Source organism: Trachurus japonicus, chromosome 2 (assembly GCF_045865225.1).
Source record: "Trachurus japonicus isolate A0001 chromosome 2, Traja_1.0".
Lineage (NCBI taxonomy): Eukaryota > Metazoa > Chordata > Actinopteri > Carangiformes > Carangidae > Trachurus > Trachurus japonicus.
This window is the reverse complement of record NC_140908.1, coordinates 13,586,440-13,606,274: the sequence shown is the minus strand read 5'-3', so window position 1 is coordinate 13,606,274 and position 19,835 is coordinate 13,586,440. Positions and strand designations below refer to the sequence as shown.

Below are 19,835 nucleotides of genomic sequence, written 5' to 3'. Positions count from 1 at the left end.
ATCATGTCATAATGAAGTAAAGTTTAACCATTTGTTCTTTTCTTCCTGCTCTTCATAAAGGTGAGCCGATGCCGGTCAGTAAGAAGGTGGGCAGCCTGGTGATCGCCGGCTCGATCAACGCCCACGGCGCGCTGCTGGTCGAGGCCACGCACGTCGGCGCCGACACCACGCTGTCTCAGATCGTCAGACTGGTGGAGGAGGCTCAGACCTCAAAGGTAACAGAGTTTACAAATCTGCCATTACTTCGGACACTGCTTTTATTTTATTTCGTTTTTACAATTTACAATTTACAATTATCACAAATCCAACAAAACAAAAACAGGAAACTAAATACCCCACCCCAACTTCCATCTAATACCAGACTTTTGAACAGTATAAAATACAGAGTTCACATCGCCAGACATTTAAAAATTGAGATGAGTAACACAACTACAACATTAAAGGGATAGTTCAACATTTTGGCAAATTGGCCCATTGCCATAATCCCTATAGTCATAGCAGTAGGTTTGTTGCCTTTATTTGTCGGTGCAAGGTATTTTTAGAACGGCGGAGCAGAGCCGTGAGCTGCTCAGAGCTACACTACGGAGGCTAAAGGAATTTCTTGGTTTCCCTCATCAAACTCATCAAATACAAAATCCAACAACTCCAAAACGCTCTGGTGGACAAGTTGTGACCTGCACATTCACCACGCTATGAGATAATAACACAACGTTACGAAACGGAGCCGTTTTCGAGGTCTGCTTGCTGAAAAACTGTCCCTGAACGCAACGCGCATCAGCGGTTTTGCATGAATTTCCCTCTAAAACAACTCTGTCTGGTAACGTTCCGTATTATTCCGTATTATTATCTCATAGCGTGGTGAATGTGCAGGTCACAACTTGTCCACGACAGCGTTTTGGAGTTGTTGGATTGTGTATTTGATGAGTTTGATGAGGGAAACCAAGAAATTCCCTTAGCCTCCGTAGCGTAGCTCTGAGCAGCCTGCTGCTTCGCTCCGCTGTTCTAAAAGTAGCTTACACCGACAATTTAAGGTAACGAACCTACTGCTATGACTATAGCGATTATGGCAATGGGCCAATTTAAGAAAGGCTGCCAAGTATTATGAATATGAATGTCGGAGGTGCTGGGTCTTTCCATTTCAATAATAACATTCTCCTAGTTCCAAGAGAGCAGAAAGCCAATTGGCTAACCCTTTCTCTCTATAGGCACTCTACTTCAAACAAGCCGCTGCTACCTGGGCGCTACCAACACACAACTGGGATGGGGGTGGTCACACACTGAGTTTTCCCTAACAAATGAATTAAAAATTAAAACTATAGAATTAAATGGAAAATAAATCAGAAATAACAAGAGCAATGCCTTAACAGCTGGGGTTCGGGGGGGGGGGGGGGACATGTATGGGAAAACATTTGAGGCTAAATTTTGACACTGCAAGTCAGGGCCGTTGTATAGGGGAGAAAGGTGATGATAACTCTAGGGGCCCAGCGCCCAGTGGGGCCCATAAAAAACCCCAGTAGTCTAATCTTTGTATGACTGATTTATTCTGCGTAAGACCCTGACTAATACTCATAGCACACTGTAAAAACTCAACATCTTTCCAAGAATATTTGTCTTATTTCTTGTCCAAATGTCTCATTTCTAGTCAAAACTAATCTCTTTCCACTTAAAATAAGACTCGTTACCTAAAAATTAACTTGTTTTTAGATCATTTTCACTTAAATTCACAATAAATAGAAAAATCTGCCTGTGAAAGTAAGTTTTTTGTGCTTGTAATAAGGAAGAAAAACTTGCTCCACTATCAGATTTTTTCTACTTATTCCAAGTGAAAATATGCTTGAAAGAAGTAAAAAGTGTCTAAAAACAAGCTACTTTTAATATGATGTGTCTTACTTTAAGTATAATGAGATTTGTTTTGACTAGAAATGACATTTTGACTAGAAATAAGACAAATATTCTTGCTAAGATACTTGAGTTTTTGCAGTGTAATGCTGCATTAGCATCAAAACAAAGTAGGCTAATTAAAAAACGATAATACATACGTAGTCTAAGAAAAAAAAAGGAAAAGTTAGGGGGAGGGGCCCACTTTAGTATTCTTTAAGGGGGCCCAGAATTCCTAGCAACGGCCCTGCTGCAAGTATCTATAGAAATGTGGTATAGTGCTTTTATTCTGATTTAAATGTGCTGACGTCGTTGTTTGACCTTGGTTTAGTTTAACTCTGCTGTTTGCTCAGGCTCCCATCCAGCAGTTTGCAGACCGGCTCAGCGGCTACTTCGTGCCCTTCATAGTGATCGTTTCTCTGCTGACTCTGGTGGCCTGGATGGCCGTCGGGTTTGTCAACTTTGACATTGTGAAGGAAAACTTCCCGGTATGTGCCCACGCCTGTGTTTTCACATGCAGATAAAAAGCAGCTCTTATAGTATTAAAGGGATAGTAGCATTTTTTTTAAAAGTGGGGTTGTATGATCTACAAATAGCCCCTAAGTACTTTAATTGCAGTAGAAGACTCTCTGCACTCCTCCCGTTAGCAACGCCAGCCCATAATAGCCCTGCCCAGAGATTTACAACATACAGTGTTGTGAACAGACCCAAAGAAACGGCCTATTTTCGCGGCCTAAAAGAGGTTTTACGTGAAAAAAAATACACAGTTCCATTGTTTGTTATAATATAATTTTTTCCAGCCCTTCAAAGTGCAGGAAAAACACAGTTTTTATTTGGACCTAACCAACTCACGTATCCCTCCGCCCAGGGTTAGCGCCCGCCGATCAGCAGTTGGTTAGGTCCAAATAAAAACTGTGTTTTTCCTGCACTTTGAAGGGCTGGAAAAAATTATATTATAGCGAACAATGGAACTGTGTATTTTTTTTCAGGTAAAACCTCTTTTAGGCCGTGAAAATAGGCCGTTTCTTTGGGTCCATTCACAACGCTGTATGTTGTAAATCTCTGGGCAGGGCTATTATGGGCTGGCGTTGCTAACGGGAGGAGTGCAGAGAGTCTTCTACTGCAATTAAAGTACTTAGGGGCTATTTGTAGATCATACAACCCCACTTTAAAAAAAAATGCTACTATCCCTTTAAGGCTTTGGCATCACTTTCACATCTCCTCTTCCTCTTCTTCCTCTTTCTCCTCTTCTTCTTCTTCACAGGGTTACAACCAGAGCATCTCCAAGGCCGAGGTCATCGTCCGCTTTGCCTTCCAGGCGTCCATCACCGTCCTGGCCATCGCCTGCCCCTGCTCTCTGGGGCTGGCGACCCCGACGGCCGTCATGGTGGGCACGGGGGTCGGGGCCCAGAACGGCATCCTGATTAAAGGGGGCGAGCCGCTGGAGATGGCTCACAAGGCAAAGCACTTCACATTTACTTTTCTGACCTCTGAGAACTTCAAGCACTTTACATTTACTGCTTCTACTACAATCGTTAGAAAGACGACACTTATAATTAAAGGAAAATGAACTAAAAGTCTGATCTAAGGCAGAAAAATGAACTAAAAGTCTGATTTAAGGCAGAAAATGAACTAAAAGTCTGATTTAAGGCAGAAAAATGAACTAAAAGTCTGATTTAAGGCAGAAAATGAACTATAAAAGTCTGATTTAAGGCAGAAAATGAACTAAAAGTCTGATTTAAGGCAGAAAATGAACTATAAAAGTCTGATTTAAGGCAGAAAATGAACTATAAAAGTCTGATTTAAGGCAGAAAAATGAACTAAAAGTCTGATTTAAGGCAGAAAATGAACTATAAAAGTCTGATTTAAGGCAGAAAAATGAACTAAAAGTCTGATTTAAGGCAGAAAAATGAACTAAAAGTCTGATTTAAGGCAGAAAAATTCATGTTATAACCTTTATCAGTCATTTGTCTGCAGTGTTACACCTTATCGTGCAAGGACAAGACTGATATTGAAACTTTAGCCTAAGGGTGACATGTGATCTGAAAATATTTAAGGCAGAAAAATGAACTAAAAGTCTGATTTAAGGCAGAAAATGAACTAAAAGTCTGATTTAAGGCAGAAAAAATGAACTAAAAGTCTGATTTAAGGCAGAAAAATTCATGTTATAACCCTTATCAGTCATTTGTCTGCAGTGTTACACCTTATCGTGCAAGGACAAGACTGATATTGAAACTTTAGCCTAAGGGTGACATGTGATCTGAAAATATTTAAGGCAGAAAAATGAACTAAAAGTCTGATTTAAAGCAGAAAATGAACTAAAAGTCTGATTTAAGGCAGAAAAATGAACTAAAAGTCTGATTTAAGGCAGAAAAATTCATGTTATAACCCTTATCAGTCATTTGTCTGCAGTGTTACACCTTATCGTGCAAGGACAAGACTGATATTGAAACTTTAGCCTAAGGGTGACATGTGATCTGAAAATATTTAAGGCAGAAAAATGAACTAAAAGTCTGATTTAAGGCAGAAAATGAACTAAAAGTCTGATTTAAGGCAGAAAAATGAACTAAAAGTCTGATTTAAGGCAGAAAAATTCATGTTATAACCCTTATCAGTCATTTGTCTGCAGTGTTACACCTTATCGTGCAAGGACAAGACTGATATTGAAACTTTAGCCTAAGGGTGACATGTGATCTGAAAATATTTAAGGCAGAAAAATGAACTAAAAGTCTGATTTAAAGCAGAAAATGAACTAAAAGTCTGATTTAAGGCAGAAAAATGAACTAAAAGTCTGATTTAAGGCAGAAAAATTCATGTTATAACCCTTATCAGTCATTTGTCTGCAGTGTTACACCTTATCGTGCAAGGACAAGACTGATATTGAAACTTTAGCCTAAGGGTGACATGTGATCTGAGTGACTCAGCTGGCAGCAGTGTCGTTGAAACAAAAACAACAGAAATATATCTGTTGCATGAGTTGATTAACACAAGGTATCAATGTCTCCATTATTGTCAGGAAGTGTGAGTGAGGAGCGGTTTGTTGTGGTATGCAGGTGTGCAGCATACCTGCAGCATACCAGACTGAACATGATACTGTTTAATCTGCTTCAATAGAAACATGAGACCAACAGGACTCACAGAGATCAAACTCAACAGAGATTTTTATGATTAAATCTGTTTCTATTTGAATTAACTACTGACACCCTGTGGCACCGGATGTTACTGCTTTTTTATTCTAATAAAGCAGAAATTAGGAATTTATGGCTTGTTAAATGTTATTTATAGGGCAGAAATACATTTTATCATTCTGGACATATGGAAGTATGGTGGCCTTGTGAGCCCAAAACACATGCAAATTAAGATTACACTTTAATCCAATGCAATCCACTTTATTTATATAGCACATTTTCAAAACATGAAAGTTTACCAAAGTGCTGCACAGCGATTAACATATAGGACCGTGTTTTTCAACCTTGGGGTCGGGACCGCATGTGGGGTCGCCTGAAATTCAAATGGGGTCGCCTGATATGTCTAGTAATTGATTTTTTAACCAATTATTATTCTTTTTAAAATTACGATTAAAAACACCACACACAATCCTAAACAACTGTATTCTATACTTTCACTTTATTGAATATAAATTGTGTTCAAATAAAATGCAGCATATAAAAATGAGCTGGCACATCTTGATTAATTTGAAATTTGTGATGTCAGAATGGGGTCACAAGCCAAAAAAGGTTGGTAACCACTGCACAAAATGGTTACGAAAACACCTTATAAGAATTAAAAATTAAAATAAAAAATATTTCTATTTTGAATTTGGGAGAAATGTTTTCAGTCGTTATATAGAATAAAACAAAAGTGTTAATTTTACTCACACACACACATACCTATAAATATTCAAACCAGAGAAACTGATCATTTTGAAGTGGTCTCTTAACATTTTCAAAACATAAAAGTAAGTGCTGCACAGCGATTAACAAACAGGACATAGAGCACAAAATGGTTAAGAAACATGTAATAAGAATTTTAAAAAAAATCGGTAAGAGCCATAAAAGGACAGATAATAGATAATAGAAAAAATAGATGAATAGAATAAAATGAGAATAAAAAGCTATACAAGAACAGAGGTCACAAGCCAAAGAATACAAATCAAAACTTCAGCACAAAACCCAAGAAACAAAATCCACTTATAACACAATAGTCTACTTGCCAGCCCATAGGGCCCCATTGTGAACCCGGAAATGTTGAGTACCCCAAAGTTTTATGTTAGAAATAGATAGTATGGGTCCCCAGTATTCAGAAACTGCCGGATGCTAACTTATATATATTGGACAATTAGCATAATTGACACAATTAGCATAACTTAGCATAATTGCCTATATGGGCAATATTTCAACAAAATTGACTTGGCTGATCTGGGCAATATTGGAGTGGTTTTAGGGGTTATTGATGATGCTGAATCCATTTCTGACATTTTCAAAATTCAAAATGGCTGTCTAAACCGGAAGTGACCAGATTTTAACCGCCAGTGGGCCGATTTTGATGGATTTCAAGCAAAATCTGGTCACTTCCGGTTTAGACAGCCATTTTGAATTTTGAAAATGTCAGAAATGGATTCAGCATCATCAATAACCCCTAAAACCACTCCAATATTGCCCAGATCAGCCAAGTCAATTTTGTTGAAATATTGCCCATATATGCAATTATGCTAATTCATGCTAATTATGTCTGTTATGCTATTTTGTGCTAATTACCCAATATATATAAGTTAGCATCCGGCAGTTTCTGAATACTGGGGACCCATACTATATATTACTTCAAATACATGAGTTATATGTCCAACCAGCATCCTCTAAAACTTAAGATTTGGCTTAAAATCCATCAAAATCGGCCCACTGGCGGTTAAAATCTGGTCACTTCCGGTTTAGACAGCCATTTTGAATTTTTAAAATGTCAGAAATGGATTCAGCATGATCAATAACCCCTAAAACCACTCCAATATTGCCCAGATCAGCCAAGTCAATTTTGTTGAAATATTGCCCATATAGGCAATTATGCTAATTTATGCTAATTATGTCAATTATGCTAATTGCCCAATATATATAAGTTAGCATCCGGCAGTTTCTGAATACTGGGGACCCATACTATCTATTTCTAACATAAAACTTTGGGGTACTTGGGTGTCTCTCCTCTCTCAGGTCCGTGTGGTGATGTTCGATAAGACCGGCACCATCACCAACGGCGTTCCCATGGTGACGCGGGTGCTGGTGCTGTGGGAGATGGCCCGCATGCCGCTGAGGAAGATCCTGGCCGTGGTGGGCACGGCCGAGGCCAGCAGCGAGCACCCGCTGGGCATGGCCGTGGCTAAACACTGCAAACAGGTGAGAGAGGAAAGGAAACACACTGGGGTTAAAGGCATAGTTCACCCAAAATTCAAATTTCACTCATTATATATCTACTCACACTGCAAAAACTCAAAATCTTTCCAAGAATATTTGTCTTATTTCTTGTCAAAATGTCTCATTTCTATTCAAACTAATCTCTTTCCACTTAAAACAAGACTCATCACCTAAAAATGTACTTGTTTTTAGTAAATTTTCACTTGTTTCAAACAAATTTTCACTTGAAATAAGTAGAAAAATCTGCCAGTGAAAGTAAGTTTTTTGTGCTTGTAATAAGGAAGAAAAACTTGATCCACTGTCAGATTTTTCTACTTATTTCAAATGAAAATATGTTTGAAAAAAGTAAAAAAATGTCTTAAAAACATGCTGCTTTTTAATGTGATGAGTCTTATTTTAGGTAGAATGAGATTTGTTTTAACTAGAAATGACATTTTGACTAGAAATAAGACAAATAGTCTTGGTAAGATATTTGAGTTTTTGCAGTGCACCCTCATGTCGACTAAGAGCTGTGAGTTGGGTTGAACTATCACTTTAATCTGACCCTGCCTATCAGGATGGAGAGTTTATATTCGACCTGTTTTTATGTCTTTATGCTCTTTTCTGATCTTTCTGATGTGACCAGGAGCTGGGCTGTGAGGTGCTGGGCTACTGCCAGGACTTCCAGGCGGTGCCGGGCTGCGGGATCAGCTGCCGGGTGGCCAACGTGGAGCATCTGCTGCAGCAGCGCGGCGAGGAGCGCTTCCTGTTGCCGGGGGTAACCACGGACGAGAGCAGCCTGCTGTCGGCTGCAGACGCCCCCCCGGCCCCAAACACAGGTCTGAGCAGTCACAGCACCAAGGATAGGCTAGGAGTTTGGGTTGGGTTTGTTTTAAATTAATGCATTTTCTGAATAGTATTGATCGTTATATTCAGGGCCCCTAAACAAGATTTTTGTTTGTGGCCCTGCACTCTAAGCGCAAACACCAAATCACTGGTTAAAACTGAATACAGACGTGTTTATCCCCTTTTTGAGGCCATTTTCTCGATTTTTACATTTTTTCTTAAATGTATCTTTTTAAGATACTTGCAGATGTAACCAGGGCCGTTGTATAGGGGAGAAAGGTGATGATAATTCTAGGGGCCCAGCGCCCAGTGGGGCCCATAAAAAACCCCAGTAGTCTAATCTTTGTATGACTGATTTATTCTGCGTAAGACCCTGACTAATACTCATAGTACACTGTAAAAACTCAACATCTTTCCAAGAATATTTGTCTTATTTCTTGTCCAAATGTCTCATTTCTAGTCAAAACTAATCTCTTTCCACTTAAAATAAGACTCATTACCTAAAAATTAACTTGTTTTTAGATCATTTTCACTTAAATTCACAATAAATAGAAAAATCTGCCAGTGAAAGTAAGTTTTTTGTGCTTGTAATAAGGAAGAAAAACTTGCTCCACTATCAGATTTTTTCTACTTATTCCAAGTGAAAATCTGCTTGAAATGAGTAAAAAGTGTCTAAAAACAAGCTGCTTTTAATATGATGTGTCTTATTTTAAGTAGAATGAGATTTGTTTTGACTAGAAATTACATTTTGACTAGAAATAAGACAAATATTCTTGCTAAGATACTTGAGTTTTTGCAGTGTAATGCTGCATTAGCATCAAAACAAAGAAGGCTAAATAAAAAACGATAATACATACGTAGTCTAAGGAAAAAAAAGGAAAAGTTAGGGGCAGGGGCCCACTTTAGTATTCTTTAAGGGGGCCCAGAATTCCTAGCAACGGCCCTGGATGTAACAATACTGAAGTGTTTTATGTCTAAATATTAGAACCATTGTCCTAGAACACTGTAGAAAGAAATAATTTAGGCCAAATGCTGGAAATTTGAGGTCTGCTTTTTGAAAAATGTCAAATCCCTTGTGAAAACACTCCTTCAGTCATGAGAATGAACTGTTTTGGTGCTTGAAATAGGATATGAATACAGTAATAGATAAGTGTAGAAAACAAGTCTAAAATGACATTTTGTAAGATTGCTTTTTGAGCACAAATGTTGTCATTCTGCCGTTCTGTTTTCACCAAATGTCTCAAATGTGAGATAAAAGAAGCTGAATATTGACTTCACATTACATATAAAGCTTGTTGTAACTAGAGCTCTGTAAAAGAGAGTAATGACAGCATTGGTCCAATGGAAGCGCCTCCTGGTGGAGGAATATGGGTTTTGCAAAAGCGCCCAAGAACTGACATCTCTGCACTGTTGGTGAATGAGCAAGTGTGGTGTTTTCAATAGATCACCCACGTTAATAGCATCATTGAGGATCCTTTACAGATAAACATTAACACATAGGGGAGTAAAAACAGTTTTCTACATGAATGTTTCAATCTACATTTTATTATAAACAAATTATAAGTATAATCTGATATGACCAAGACACCTAAAAACAAAAACACGGCCGTTTTCATCAATTTACAATCAAATGGGCAACACACATAGGCTACATTGGAGTGAATGGGTTTTCTGGGTGCTTTTGCAACACCCATAACCTGCCACTAGGGGCGCAAAACCCTTAAACCCTTAAACCCTTAAACCCTTACCACGGGAGTCAATGGAGGTGTCGTTACTCTCTTTTCTAGTGCTATAATTGTAACTAACTTAGTATAGGGTATATATGGTATATATTTAATTTTGGGGATAGTTTATATATATATATATATATTTATATTTATAAGGATATGTATGTAGTATATTTTTAAATTTGGAATTATATATTTATACAGTTATTTATGATGTGTATTTAGGGTATATATTTATATAGGTGTATTATATTATTTAGGATTGAGATAATTATTATTAGGGGTGGGAGAAAAAATCGATTCACATAAATATCGCGATATCTTTTTTGACGATTTTTAAATCGATTTTTGAAAAAAAATCGATTTTTTTTGGAATTTTTTAAAATATTGTGCACTGTGCATTTGTTAACCTTTTTTACATACAGAGAGCCCAGGTTTTGAAAAGGGTTATAAGAGTATAAAGTTCACTTTATAATGGAGTATGTTAATTTATAGGCTCCTACAGTGTTTGTGTGCAGATAAATGTTAAAAATGCTAAAGACTAAAAATCGAGAGAATCGGCAATATCGTAGAATCGCAATTTAAATCGAATCGCCATCCAAAAAAATCGTAGAAGAATCGAATCGGGAGAAAAGTGTATCGTCCCAGCCCTAATTATTATGTGTGTATATATATGGTATATACAGTATTTATATAGGTATTATGTATTATGTAGTAGTTCCAAACTGAAGAATAGTTAAACAGGGGTGGGAAATTAAAAAGTTTTTTACTTCTTCCTTCTCCTTTTTCGAACAATATGCTGTGTTTTGTTACGTCTTGGCTCTATTTTTATTTATTTTTTTCTTTATTTTGTATGTACAAATAGTTACATTTTTTTTTTATACATGTTCGAAATGAAAATACATTCATTCATTCATTCATTCATTCTGTACGTGTAAGGTGAAGCATCGTCGTGCTCGGTCCTGATCGGGAACAGAGAGTGGATGAGGAGGAACGGCCACCACATCGGAGCGGACGTGGACGCCGCCATGAGCAGCCATGAAACCAAAGGGCAGACGGCCGTCCTGGTGGCCATCGATGGTGACGATCAGACTGTTCTCTACTTTTTTAAAATGTTTTATTTATCACTCACATTAAGACAAATATTTTTTGTATTACAAGTTTTGTCAAATTTTATGTTTAAATATGTAAATGAGGCAATATCTAATGAAATATGCGCTATTTTGCATACATTTCCAGAACCGAAATCTGAACAATGGATAAAGCCACTTTCAAAATTCTTGTTTTATTTTGTCGACATACAGTATTAGAGTCAGAAGTTTTTACAGAGGGGATTTTGGATATCTCTTTTTATCACTCTGTAAATGAGGGTGGTGCTAAATGTAAATGTGTAAATTTACATTTACCCCTCAGTAACAGTTCATTTGCAAATGAATTGAATCAGTTTTTTAGTAGGTTTGATAAAATTACACATGGGGCTGGCCCTGACCAAGTATCTAGCCCTGTCTGGAATACCATCATCCTAAATGAACAGGAGATAGCTAGCAGTCTTGCCAGGGTTAACCCTCACAAAGCACCTGGCCCAGACGGTCTAAGGGGGAGGGCCATAGCTGGGTGCAGTTACCAACTCAAAGGTGTTTTTACTAGACTGTTCCAAACCTTACTCGACACACACACAGTCCCGGTTTCATGGAAGGAAACCACAATTATCCCAGTACCTAAAAAGTGTAGACCTGTCTTACCTAATGATTTTAGACCTATTGCTCTTACCAGCATTCTATGTAAATGTATGGAAAGGGTAGTACTGGGCCGCTTAGCAAACTCACATCTGCTAGACAGTCTACAGTTTGCCTATAAAGCACATAGAGGTACTGAGGATGCCACTCTAGCTCTCCTTCACAAGGTCAGTAAGCATATTCAACATTCAGAGGCCTATGCCAGAATTTTATTTATTGATTTTAGTTCAGCTTTTAATACTGTCAGGACTGACATTCTTTTAAAACGCCTATCAACACTTGACACAAATGGTCACCTGATATTATGGATCAAGGATTTTTTAACAAATCGACCTCAAAGAGTCTCTGTACAGGGTACCATGTCTGATGAAGGCCCAATCCCATTTCCCCCCTTGGCCCTACCACTTACCCCTACCCCTCCGTTTTGCGCGTTCACGTGTAGGGGTAGGGGTGTCCCAATCCCCGTTAGGACAGAGGGGTAGGGGGAAGTGGTAGGGCTACATACCCCTCCAAACGGAGATTTTTCAGAGGCACACTCCAAACGGAGGGGTATGAAAAGTTTCCCATAATGCATCTTGCGGCAGCCGGCAGCAGTGGCTGTAAAACGAAAAGCTGTTTTATTTCTTGCTGTAGCGCTGTTATTACGTCACTTACTTAAGTTTTAATATTTTTTCTTGCGAGAAAGTAACTGTTTAGGTCCCAAATGTGCGGTTAGTTTACCCAAATGACGGCTGGTTAGAAGTTTGCTCCGACGATTTTTCGGAGAAGTGAAGCTCCAGGAGGAGCGGCTCCTCACAGAGACAGCAGCCGGTCTGCAGCGCTGCTCCGCCGGCCAAATTACGTCCTCGTCCCGGTCCCGCCGGTAGAGAAGGCGGTCGTTAATTAACTTATCCGCGGGTTTTTAGAGGTTTACCACCAGCATGTTAAATTCTTTTTAGCATTTAAATGTTGGTCTAATTGATGAAATCTGACAATTGTGGCAGTAGCATTAGTTTATTTGGATGAAAAGTGAAGCTTCATGTATCAGACAGAGGAGCAGGCAGCTGCCTCTGGGCTCTGTGTACAGAAATCACCACATTTACATCAGTAAATAAATGTTTTACAATGAACCGATCAGCCTGCATTAAGTTTTATCTTATTTTATTAAGTTATATGGTACACGGATATTTGATTTCTGGCAAAAGCTCGCCGCATCAGCTGACGTAAAAGCCAGTGAGACTACGTGATGACGTATGTGACTGTTGAAGGGGTGTCCCAATTCGTAGGGGTTGACTTTCTACCCCTACCCCTTGTAGCTCCGTTTCAAGGGGCGAGGGGCAAGGGGTAGGGGAAGGGGTAGGGGTAAAAAAGAGAAATGGGATTGGGCCGAAATTATCTTAAACACAGGAGTGCCACAAGGCTGCGTTTTGTCTCCCGTCTTATTTTCAATCTATATTAATGAAATGCAAATTTGTGATAGTCAGTTTAGTTTAATTAAATATGCGGATGACATGGCGCTGGTGGGTCTAATGGTCAATGGAAATGGGGATTTGGAGAAAGCCTACTTTGATCATATACACCGCCTTGTGGCCTGGTGTGAGGAGAGCGCCCTCCTCCTAAATTCCACTAAGACCAAAGAACTTGTTGTGAGGGCCAGGGCTGGACAACCTACATGTCAGCCAGTTAAAATAGGAGGCCAAGATGTTGAGATAGTCAGTAGTTTTAAATATCTTGGTATCATCCTAGATAGAAATTTGAATTTTATTGAACACACTGACCACATTTTTAAGAAAGCCACCCAGAGACTGTTTCTCTTAAGGAGACTTAACAGCTTTGAGGTCAGTAGGAAAGTGCTGAAGACGGTCTACACCAGTCTGCTGGAAAGCATAATCTCATACAACATCACATGTTGGTATGGGAATCTGGGGGCCAAAAGCAAAAGTAAACTTACAAAAATTATAAACACAGCTAGTAAAATTATACTGAACCCCCAGAGGCAGCTAGGGGAAATTTACACGACTCAGACTAGGAGGAAAGCCTCACAGATAGCCCAGGATCCTTTACATCCTCTAAATCATGCATTTGAAAGACTCCCATCAGGAAGGAGATTCAGGGTCCCTGTATCAACAAGAAACATTTTCAAGAAATCCTTTGTACCTACATCAATTGTCTTGCTAAACCAAATTAAACCAAATTAATGAATCAATCAGGATCAGGTGATTTTGATATAGAGAGCTGTTTATTTATTTATTTTTCATTATTCACTACTTTATTTTTTTTATTTTTTTTACTCTTATTTATTTACTCACCTGGATCTTTTTATGATCTTGTTATGCTTCTTAACAGACGGGAAAGGTGCGGGAAGCTCTTGTGTGTCCTGTGTCTTGTGTGTTCCTGTGTATCCTATTGTGAATGACTACTATGTCTGTTTTTATCTTGTATGAGGCCAAAGATGAATTTCCACGGCAGTGGACAATAAAGACTTCAATTCAATTCACCTAAAGTAAAACACAGATTGTTCCAAAGGGCTTCACAGTACAAAGAATACAAATAGTCCAGTAATTTTAGGCCAAAAAAGGGGTCAACGTTAAACAAATTGCAACAGAAGCAAACTCAACTGATTTTGTATCCTCAGAATGGTTTCGAGAAACACCCAAACATATCCCATTTATACGCATATAAAAATTTTCTTTTTTCATTTTTTAGGTAGCCTAAATTGGTTCCATTCCTTAAGTTTTTTAACTAATATGTTAACCAGATTGAACAAGACATTTTCCCCTGCTCTACCCAATGTTTAGATCAGGTGTTGTACGTATGCAAATTAGCCATACGTAATTGGATTATGCACTGTTGGCTCATGTCATACCTGCTCTACTAAGGATGTGGCTGTCTTGAAAAATTGCAGTCATCTTGAAATTTAAAGTGGTCAACTTGTCGGTTGACCGATGGAGTCAACTCATTCCAGTTTTCATGCCGGTACCACCACAGCAACTTCATATATACATGTGCCGTCAAAACGGTGTAATTTATGCGAATTTATGCAGATTTATGCAAATTTGCTCATGTTAACAAAGAATTTCAAAAAACTTGTAATACATTTTTTGTTTGTCTTAATGTAAGTAATCAACTCAGTAATTTTCAGGGAGATATCTAAAGGTTAAAAATTTTACCCTATTCACGTGAAAAAAAATTGTATGCGTATAAATGGGATATGTTTGGGTGTTTTTCTAAACTTTCCCCTAATGGGATTCTTCTGGGCTTTTTTTCCCTCACTCAGGACATGTTGAGGATACAAAATCAGTTGAGTTTGCTTCTGTTGCAATTTGTTTAACCTTTTCTCATAAAATGACTGGACTAAAAAACAGCAACAAAACCTGAATGATCATAAAAGCTGTGTGTGAGTTTGACAGAGGGCCAAGACCTGGGAGATTAATTACACAACGAAAGGAACTGAAAATGAATTATAGGAAGAGAAATAAAACCAGATATATGGAGTAGTGGTACGAGCTGTGTGTTTGTGTGTCTGCAGGTGTGCTGTGCGCCATGTTTGCCATCGCGGACACGGTGAAAACGGAGTCGGCGCTGGCGGTGCACACGCTCAACAGCATGGGCATCGAGGTGGTGATGATCACCGGGGACAACCGGCGCACGGCCAAAGCCATCGCTGCACAGGTCAGACACACAATTTAAAAAAAATATCCGTTTAAATATCTTTTCCTGGTCATTTACATTGTAGATTTTAGTTTTTAAACTGATTTCATTCAGTTTTACCAGTTCAGCTATCCATCTAGGCCTAACAACCACTCTCTTTTGTCAAAAATGGGAGTGCATTGCCTTATTTTCTCTACTATAAGTGCAATTGCAACCTGAACATCAATGCAAAACAGTATTATAGCAAGTATAACTGTTGTAATGTGCATAACTTTGCATGATAATATATGATTTTGTAATAAATATTTACATTCCTTCCAATTTGATACAACATTTGAACCAAATTTCAACCTTTTTTCACCTAATCAGGCAACGTATCCTGCGGGATGCACACATTTAAGTTGCTGAATAACACTAGAAACATAGTTCGAATGTTAAAACAATAGAGAATGCATTTCCTGAAGGAAATACGGGTGAATGCTGAAAGCTGGAAGCTGAATGAGATGAATAAATTGTTGAAACAATGCTGAATTAAGTTAAGAAACTGAGAAACAACATATGAAGAGTATGAAATGGTTTGAAATAACTTGAATTGTTGAAGATGTATGAAGAAATTGAAAGGCTAAAATCTACTCAGATTTATTTAAAACTGACAGTTTGAAAACATTTATTTTTGAACCATTACTAATATAGATGAAACAATATCTGAAGAGTAAAAGTAGAATAATATGGAAGTAGTTACATTCCGTTAAAGGGAAGAATAAGTAAGAATGACTACATCATATCTGAAGGGTAAAAGTAGAACATGTAACAGTAGAAATGTTTAAAAAAAATTGAGGAAAATGTAGAAATCCTGCATATTTATAGTTTAACAGTTGAAGGGTTGAAATCTGAAATAGGTGAGAAAAGTTTAAAAAGTAGAACTTACTGTATTATTACTTATTATTTTAAGAGTTAATATTAATTCTTTATTCTAACCTATATACTAACACCACACAAGACAGATAATAATTTGAAGGGGGGAAACCTTCCAGTATCTCCTGGTCAGGGCCGTTGCTAGGAATTCTGGGGCCCCTGAAAGAAAAGTGGGCCCCCGACTTTTCCACTTTTTTCCTTAGACTACGTATGTATTATCATTTTTTATTTAGCCTTCTTTGTTTTGATGCTAATGCAGCATTACACTGCAAAAACTCAAGTATCTTACCAAGAATATTATTTCTGGTCAAAATGTCATTTCTAGTCAAAACAAATCTCATTATACTTAAAATAAGACTCATCATATTAAAAGTAGCTTGTTTTTAGACACTTTTTACTTCTTTCAAGCAGATTTTCACATCTGATAATGGAACAAGTTTTTCTTCCATATTACAAGCACAAAAACTTGCTTTCACTGGCAGATTTTTCTACTTATGTCAAGTGAAAGTTTGTTTGAAACAAGTGAAAATGATCTAAAAACAAGTTGATTTTTAGGTGATGAGTCTTATTTTAAGTGGAAAGAGATTAGTTTTGACTAGAAATGAGACATTTTGACAAGAAATAAGACAAATATTCTTGGAAAGATGTTGAGTTTTTACAGTGTACTATGAGTATTAGTCAGGGTCTTACGCAGAATAAATCAGTCATACAAAGATTAGACTACTGGGGTTTTTTATGGGCCCCACTGGGCGCTGGGCCCCTAGAGTTATCATCACCTTTCTCCCCTATACGGCCCTGCTCCTGGTGCACGTTGCATATAAAAGCAGCTGGATGGGGGTGAATGAAAGCTGCTGTGTTTGCTGAACCACAGGTGGGCATCAGAAAGGTGTTTGCGGAGGTGCTGCCTTCACATAAAGTGGCTAAAGTCCAAGAGCTGCAGGAACGAGGCCTGAGGGTCGCCATGGTGGGGGACGGGGTCAACGACTCGCCCGCACTCGCCCGCGCCGACGTCGGCATCGCCATCGGCACGGGGACGGACGTGGCCATCGAGGCGGCGGACATCGTCCTAATCAGAGTAGGTGACTGACAGTACACTGCAAAAACTCAACATCTTACCAAGAATATTTGTCTTATTTCTAGTCAAAAATGTCATTTCTAGTCAAAACAAATCTAATTCTACTTAAAATAAGACTCATCACATTAAAAGTAGCTTGTTTTTAGACACTTTCTACTTCTTTTAAACATATTTTCACTTGAAATAAGTAGAAAAATCTGATAGTGGAGCAGATTTGTCTACTTATTTCAAGTGAAAATTAGTTTGAAACAAGTGAAAATGATCTAAAAACAAGTTAATTTTTAGGCAATGATTCTTATTTTAAGTGGAAAGAGATTAGTTTTGACTAGAAATGAGACATTTTGACAAGAAATAAGACAAATATTGTTGGAAAGATTTTGAGTTTTTGCAGTATATATATTCATACGTATATATTTTTTTCTTTTTTAAGTAATATACAGTATATATTTTATTCATTTTCAGTTCAGTCATCATCATAATAATGACATAATGAAAATTAAAATGAAGCTACCCATCAAAAAATAATTCATAGGATAAAACATTCAGAGCATATATTCAGATACCGTGGTGTGTTTAAATACCGTCTAACCTGTGGGATTTTTTTACGCCGTTCAGAATGATTTACTGGATGTGGTGGCGAGCGTGGAGCTGTCGAAGAAGACGGTGCGGAGGATAAGGATCAACTTTGTCTTCGCTCTCATCTACAACCTTCTAGGAATACCAATCGCTGCCGGTGAGAAAAAGATACCACATCCACATCCACATCCACATCCACTCCAGAATAAATCAGGCAGAGAAAGAACATTCAGAACTCGGTCAAACTAAAGTTGCACTTGCATAGAGACAGAACCAGACTCACTGAGGTCACAGACCTGAAATCCACTAACATGACCGCAAGAAAACTTTCTACCAAAACTTTCTTTAAGTTTCTAGTATGATTCTAGTATTTTTGACATATTTTCTTGTTTTTTCTTTTCTTATGAGAGGATAAATAATCAATAACATAGTCTTGACACTTTCTCATTTAATGGTCTTTCTTTATTTGTATTAGGCCTACTTTCTACACTTAAGACATCAAAACTATGAAGGAACACATACACTGCAAAAAACCAAAAATCTTTCCAAGAATATTTGTCTCATTTCTAGTCAAAACTAATCTCTTTCCACTTAAAATAAGACTCATCACCTAAAAATTAACTTGTTTTTAGATCATTTTCACTTGTTTCAAACTAATTTTCACTTGAAATAAGTAGAAAAATCTGCCAGTGAAAGCAGGTTTTTTGTGCATGTAATAAGAAAGAAAAACTTGCTCCACTATCAGATTTTTCTACTTATTTCAAGTGAAAATCTGTTTGAAAGAAGTAAAAAGTGTCTAAAAACAAGTTACTTTTTATGTGATGAGTCTTATTTTAAGTAGACTGAGATTGTTTCGACTAGAAATAAGACAAAAGAGTTTGAGTTTTTGCAGTGTATGGATTATATAGTAAACACAAAAGTGTTATTTGTCACCTGACTTAAACCCAACTGAGATAGTTTGGGATGAGCCAACAAGTGCTCAACTTCTTAAAGACTGTTGATGACAGAATCAAAAGTGTGCGAAAAGCTGCCATCAAAGCAAAAGATGAAAAATGAAAAATCTAACGTATAAAACACATTCTGCTTTAAAACTTTTGTGTTTACAACATAATTCCTTGTGTGTTCCTTCATAGTTGTCTAGTTTGTGAAAGTAATAAGAATAAAGAAAAAACGTTGAATGAGAAGATGTATTCAAACTTTAGACTGTTAGTGTATGTAAAAACTTCACATGATCCCACATCTGCCCTACAAAGGCAAAGTGCAGTCATTTTTTTTGACCAATCAAAAGTGTGGCATATTCTCTTCAATCTGGTAGAATTTGATATTGGTACTGCAACAATTTCCAGAGTTATTGGGCTTTTTATTTAGCTGTCCATCAAAAAAAGCACTGTGAAACCAAGCCAGAGTGCAGTATCTGCACCAAAACCAAGCCAGAGTGCAGCATCTGCACCAAAACCAAGGCAAAAGTGCAGCATCTGCCATAAAAACCGTCAAAATGGGTCAGAAAGACAAACTACAAAATACATTTAATTCAGTCCACCTTTATCTAATCAATTATAGACTTGGTAGTTGTTCATAATTTGATGCTTAAACCTGACAATGAAAAACACAAAAAGCTGTTTTTCTCAGTTTGGCATTTTTACACATGCACTTTGCCTTTGCCTTTGTAGGACAGACCAGTGTTTCAACTGCTCCACAAAGCCACCCAAGAGTAGCAAACAAAGGCTTTTATTTTGAAACCACAGGAGAGGCTTTGTTGTGACCTCGTCCTCTCTTAGACTTTATCACATCAACTTTTATTTTAAGGTGAACTGACAGACAACTGATAATATTTATTTTATTCATTACTCATTACTTATTTTACTTTTATTTATTTACTTACTCACCTGGATCTTTTTATGCTCTTGAACAGACGGGAAAGGTGCGTGAAGCTCTTGTGTGTCTTGTGTCTTGTGTGTCTTTGTGTATCTTATTGTGAATATTTGTGACTACTATGTCTCTTTTGTCTTGTATGAGACCAAAGATGAATTTCCACGGCAGTGGACAATAAAGACTTTCAATTCGAACTCCT

At 37.6% G+C, this 19,835-nt stretch overlaps 1 protein-coding gene across 1 annotated transcript in view; it reads left to right on the top strand.

Annotated features, from left to right (window-relative positions):
* Nucleotides 1-19,835, top strand: part of atp7b (ATPase copper transporting beta) — a 39,655-nt gene that overhangs the window by 18,589 nt on the left and 1,231 nt on the right. Inside the window, exons 11-19 of the mRNA XM_085802232.1 lie at nt 61-215; nt 2,232-2,366; nt 3,143-3,337; nt 7,080-7,262; nt 7,906-8,098; nt 10,772-10,912; nt 15,077-15,219; nt 16,985-17,188; nt 17,804-17,921. Coding sequence (XP_085658358.1) covers nt 61-215; nt 2,232-2,366; nt 3,143-3,337; nt 7,080-7,262; nt 7,906-8,098; nt 10,772-10,912; nt 15,077-15,219; nt 16,985-17,188; nt 17,804-17,921 — 1,467 coding nt within the window. The remainder of the gene's footprint in view (nt 1-60; nt 216-2,231; nt 2,367-3,142; nt 3,338-7,079; nt 7,263-7,905; nt 8,099-10,771; nt 10,913-15,076; nt 15,220-16,984; nt 17,189-17,803; nt 17,922-19,835) is intronic.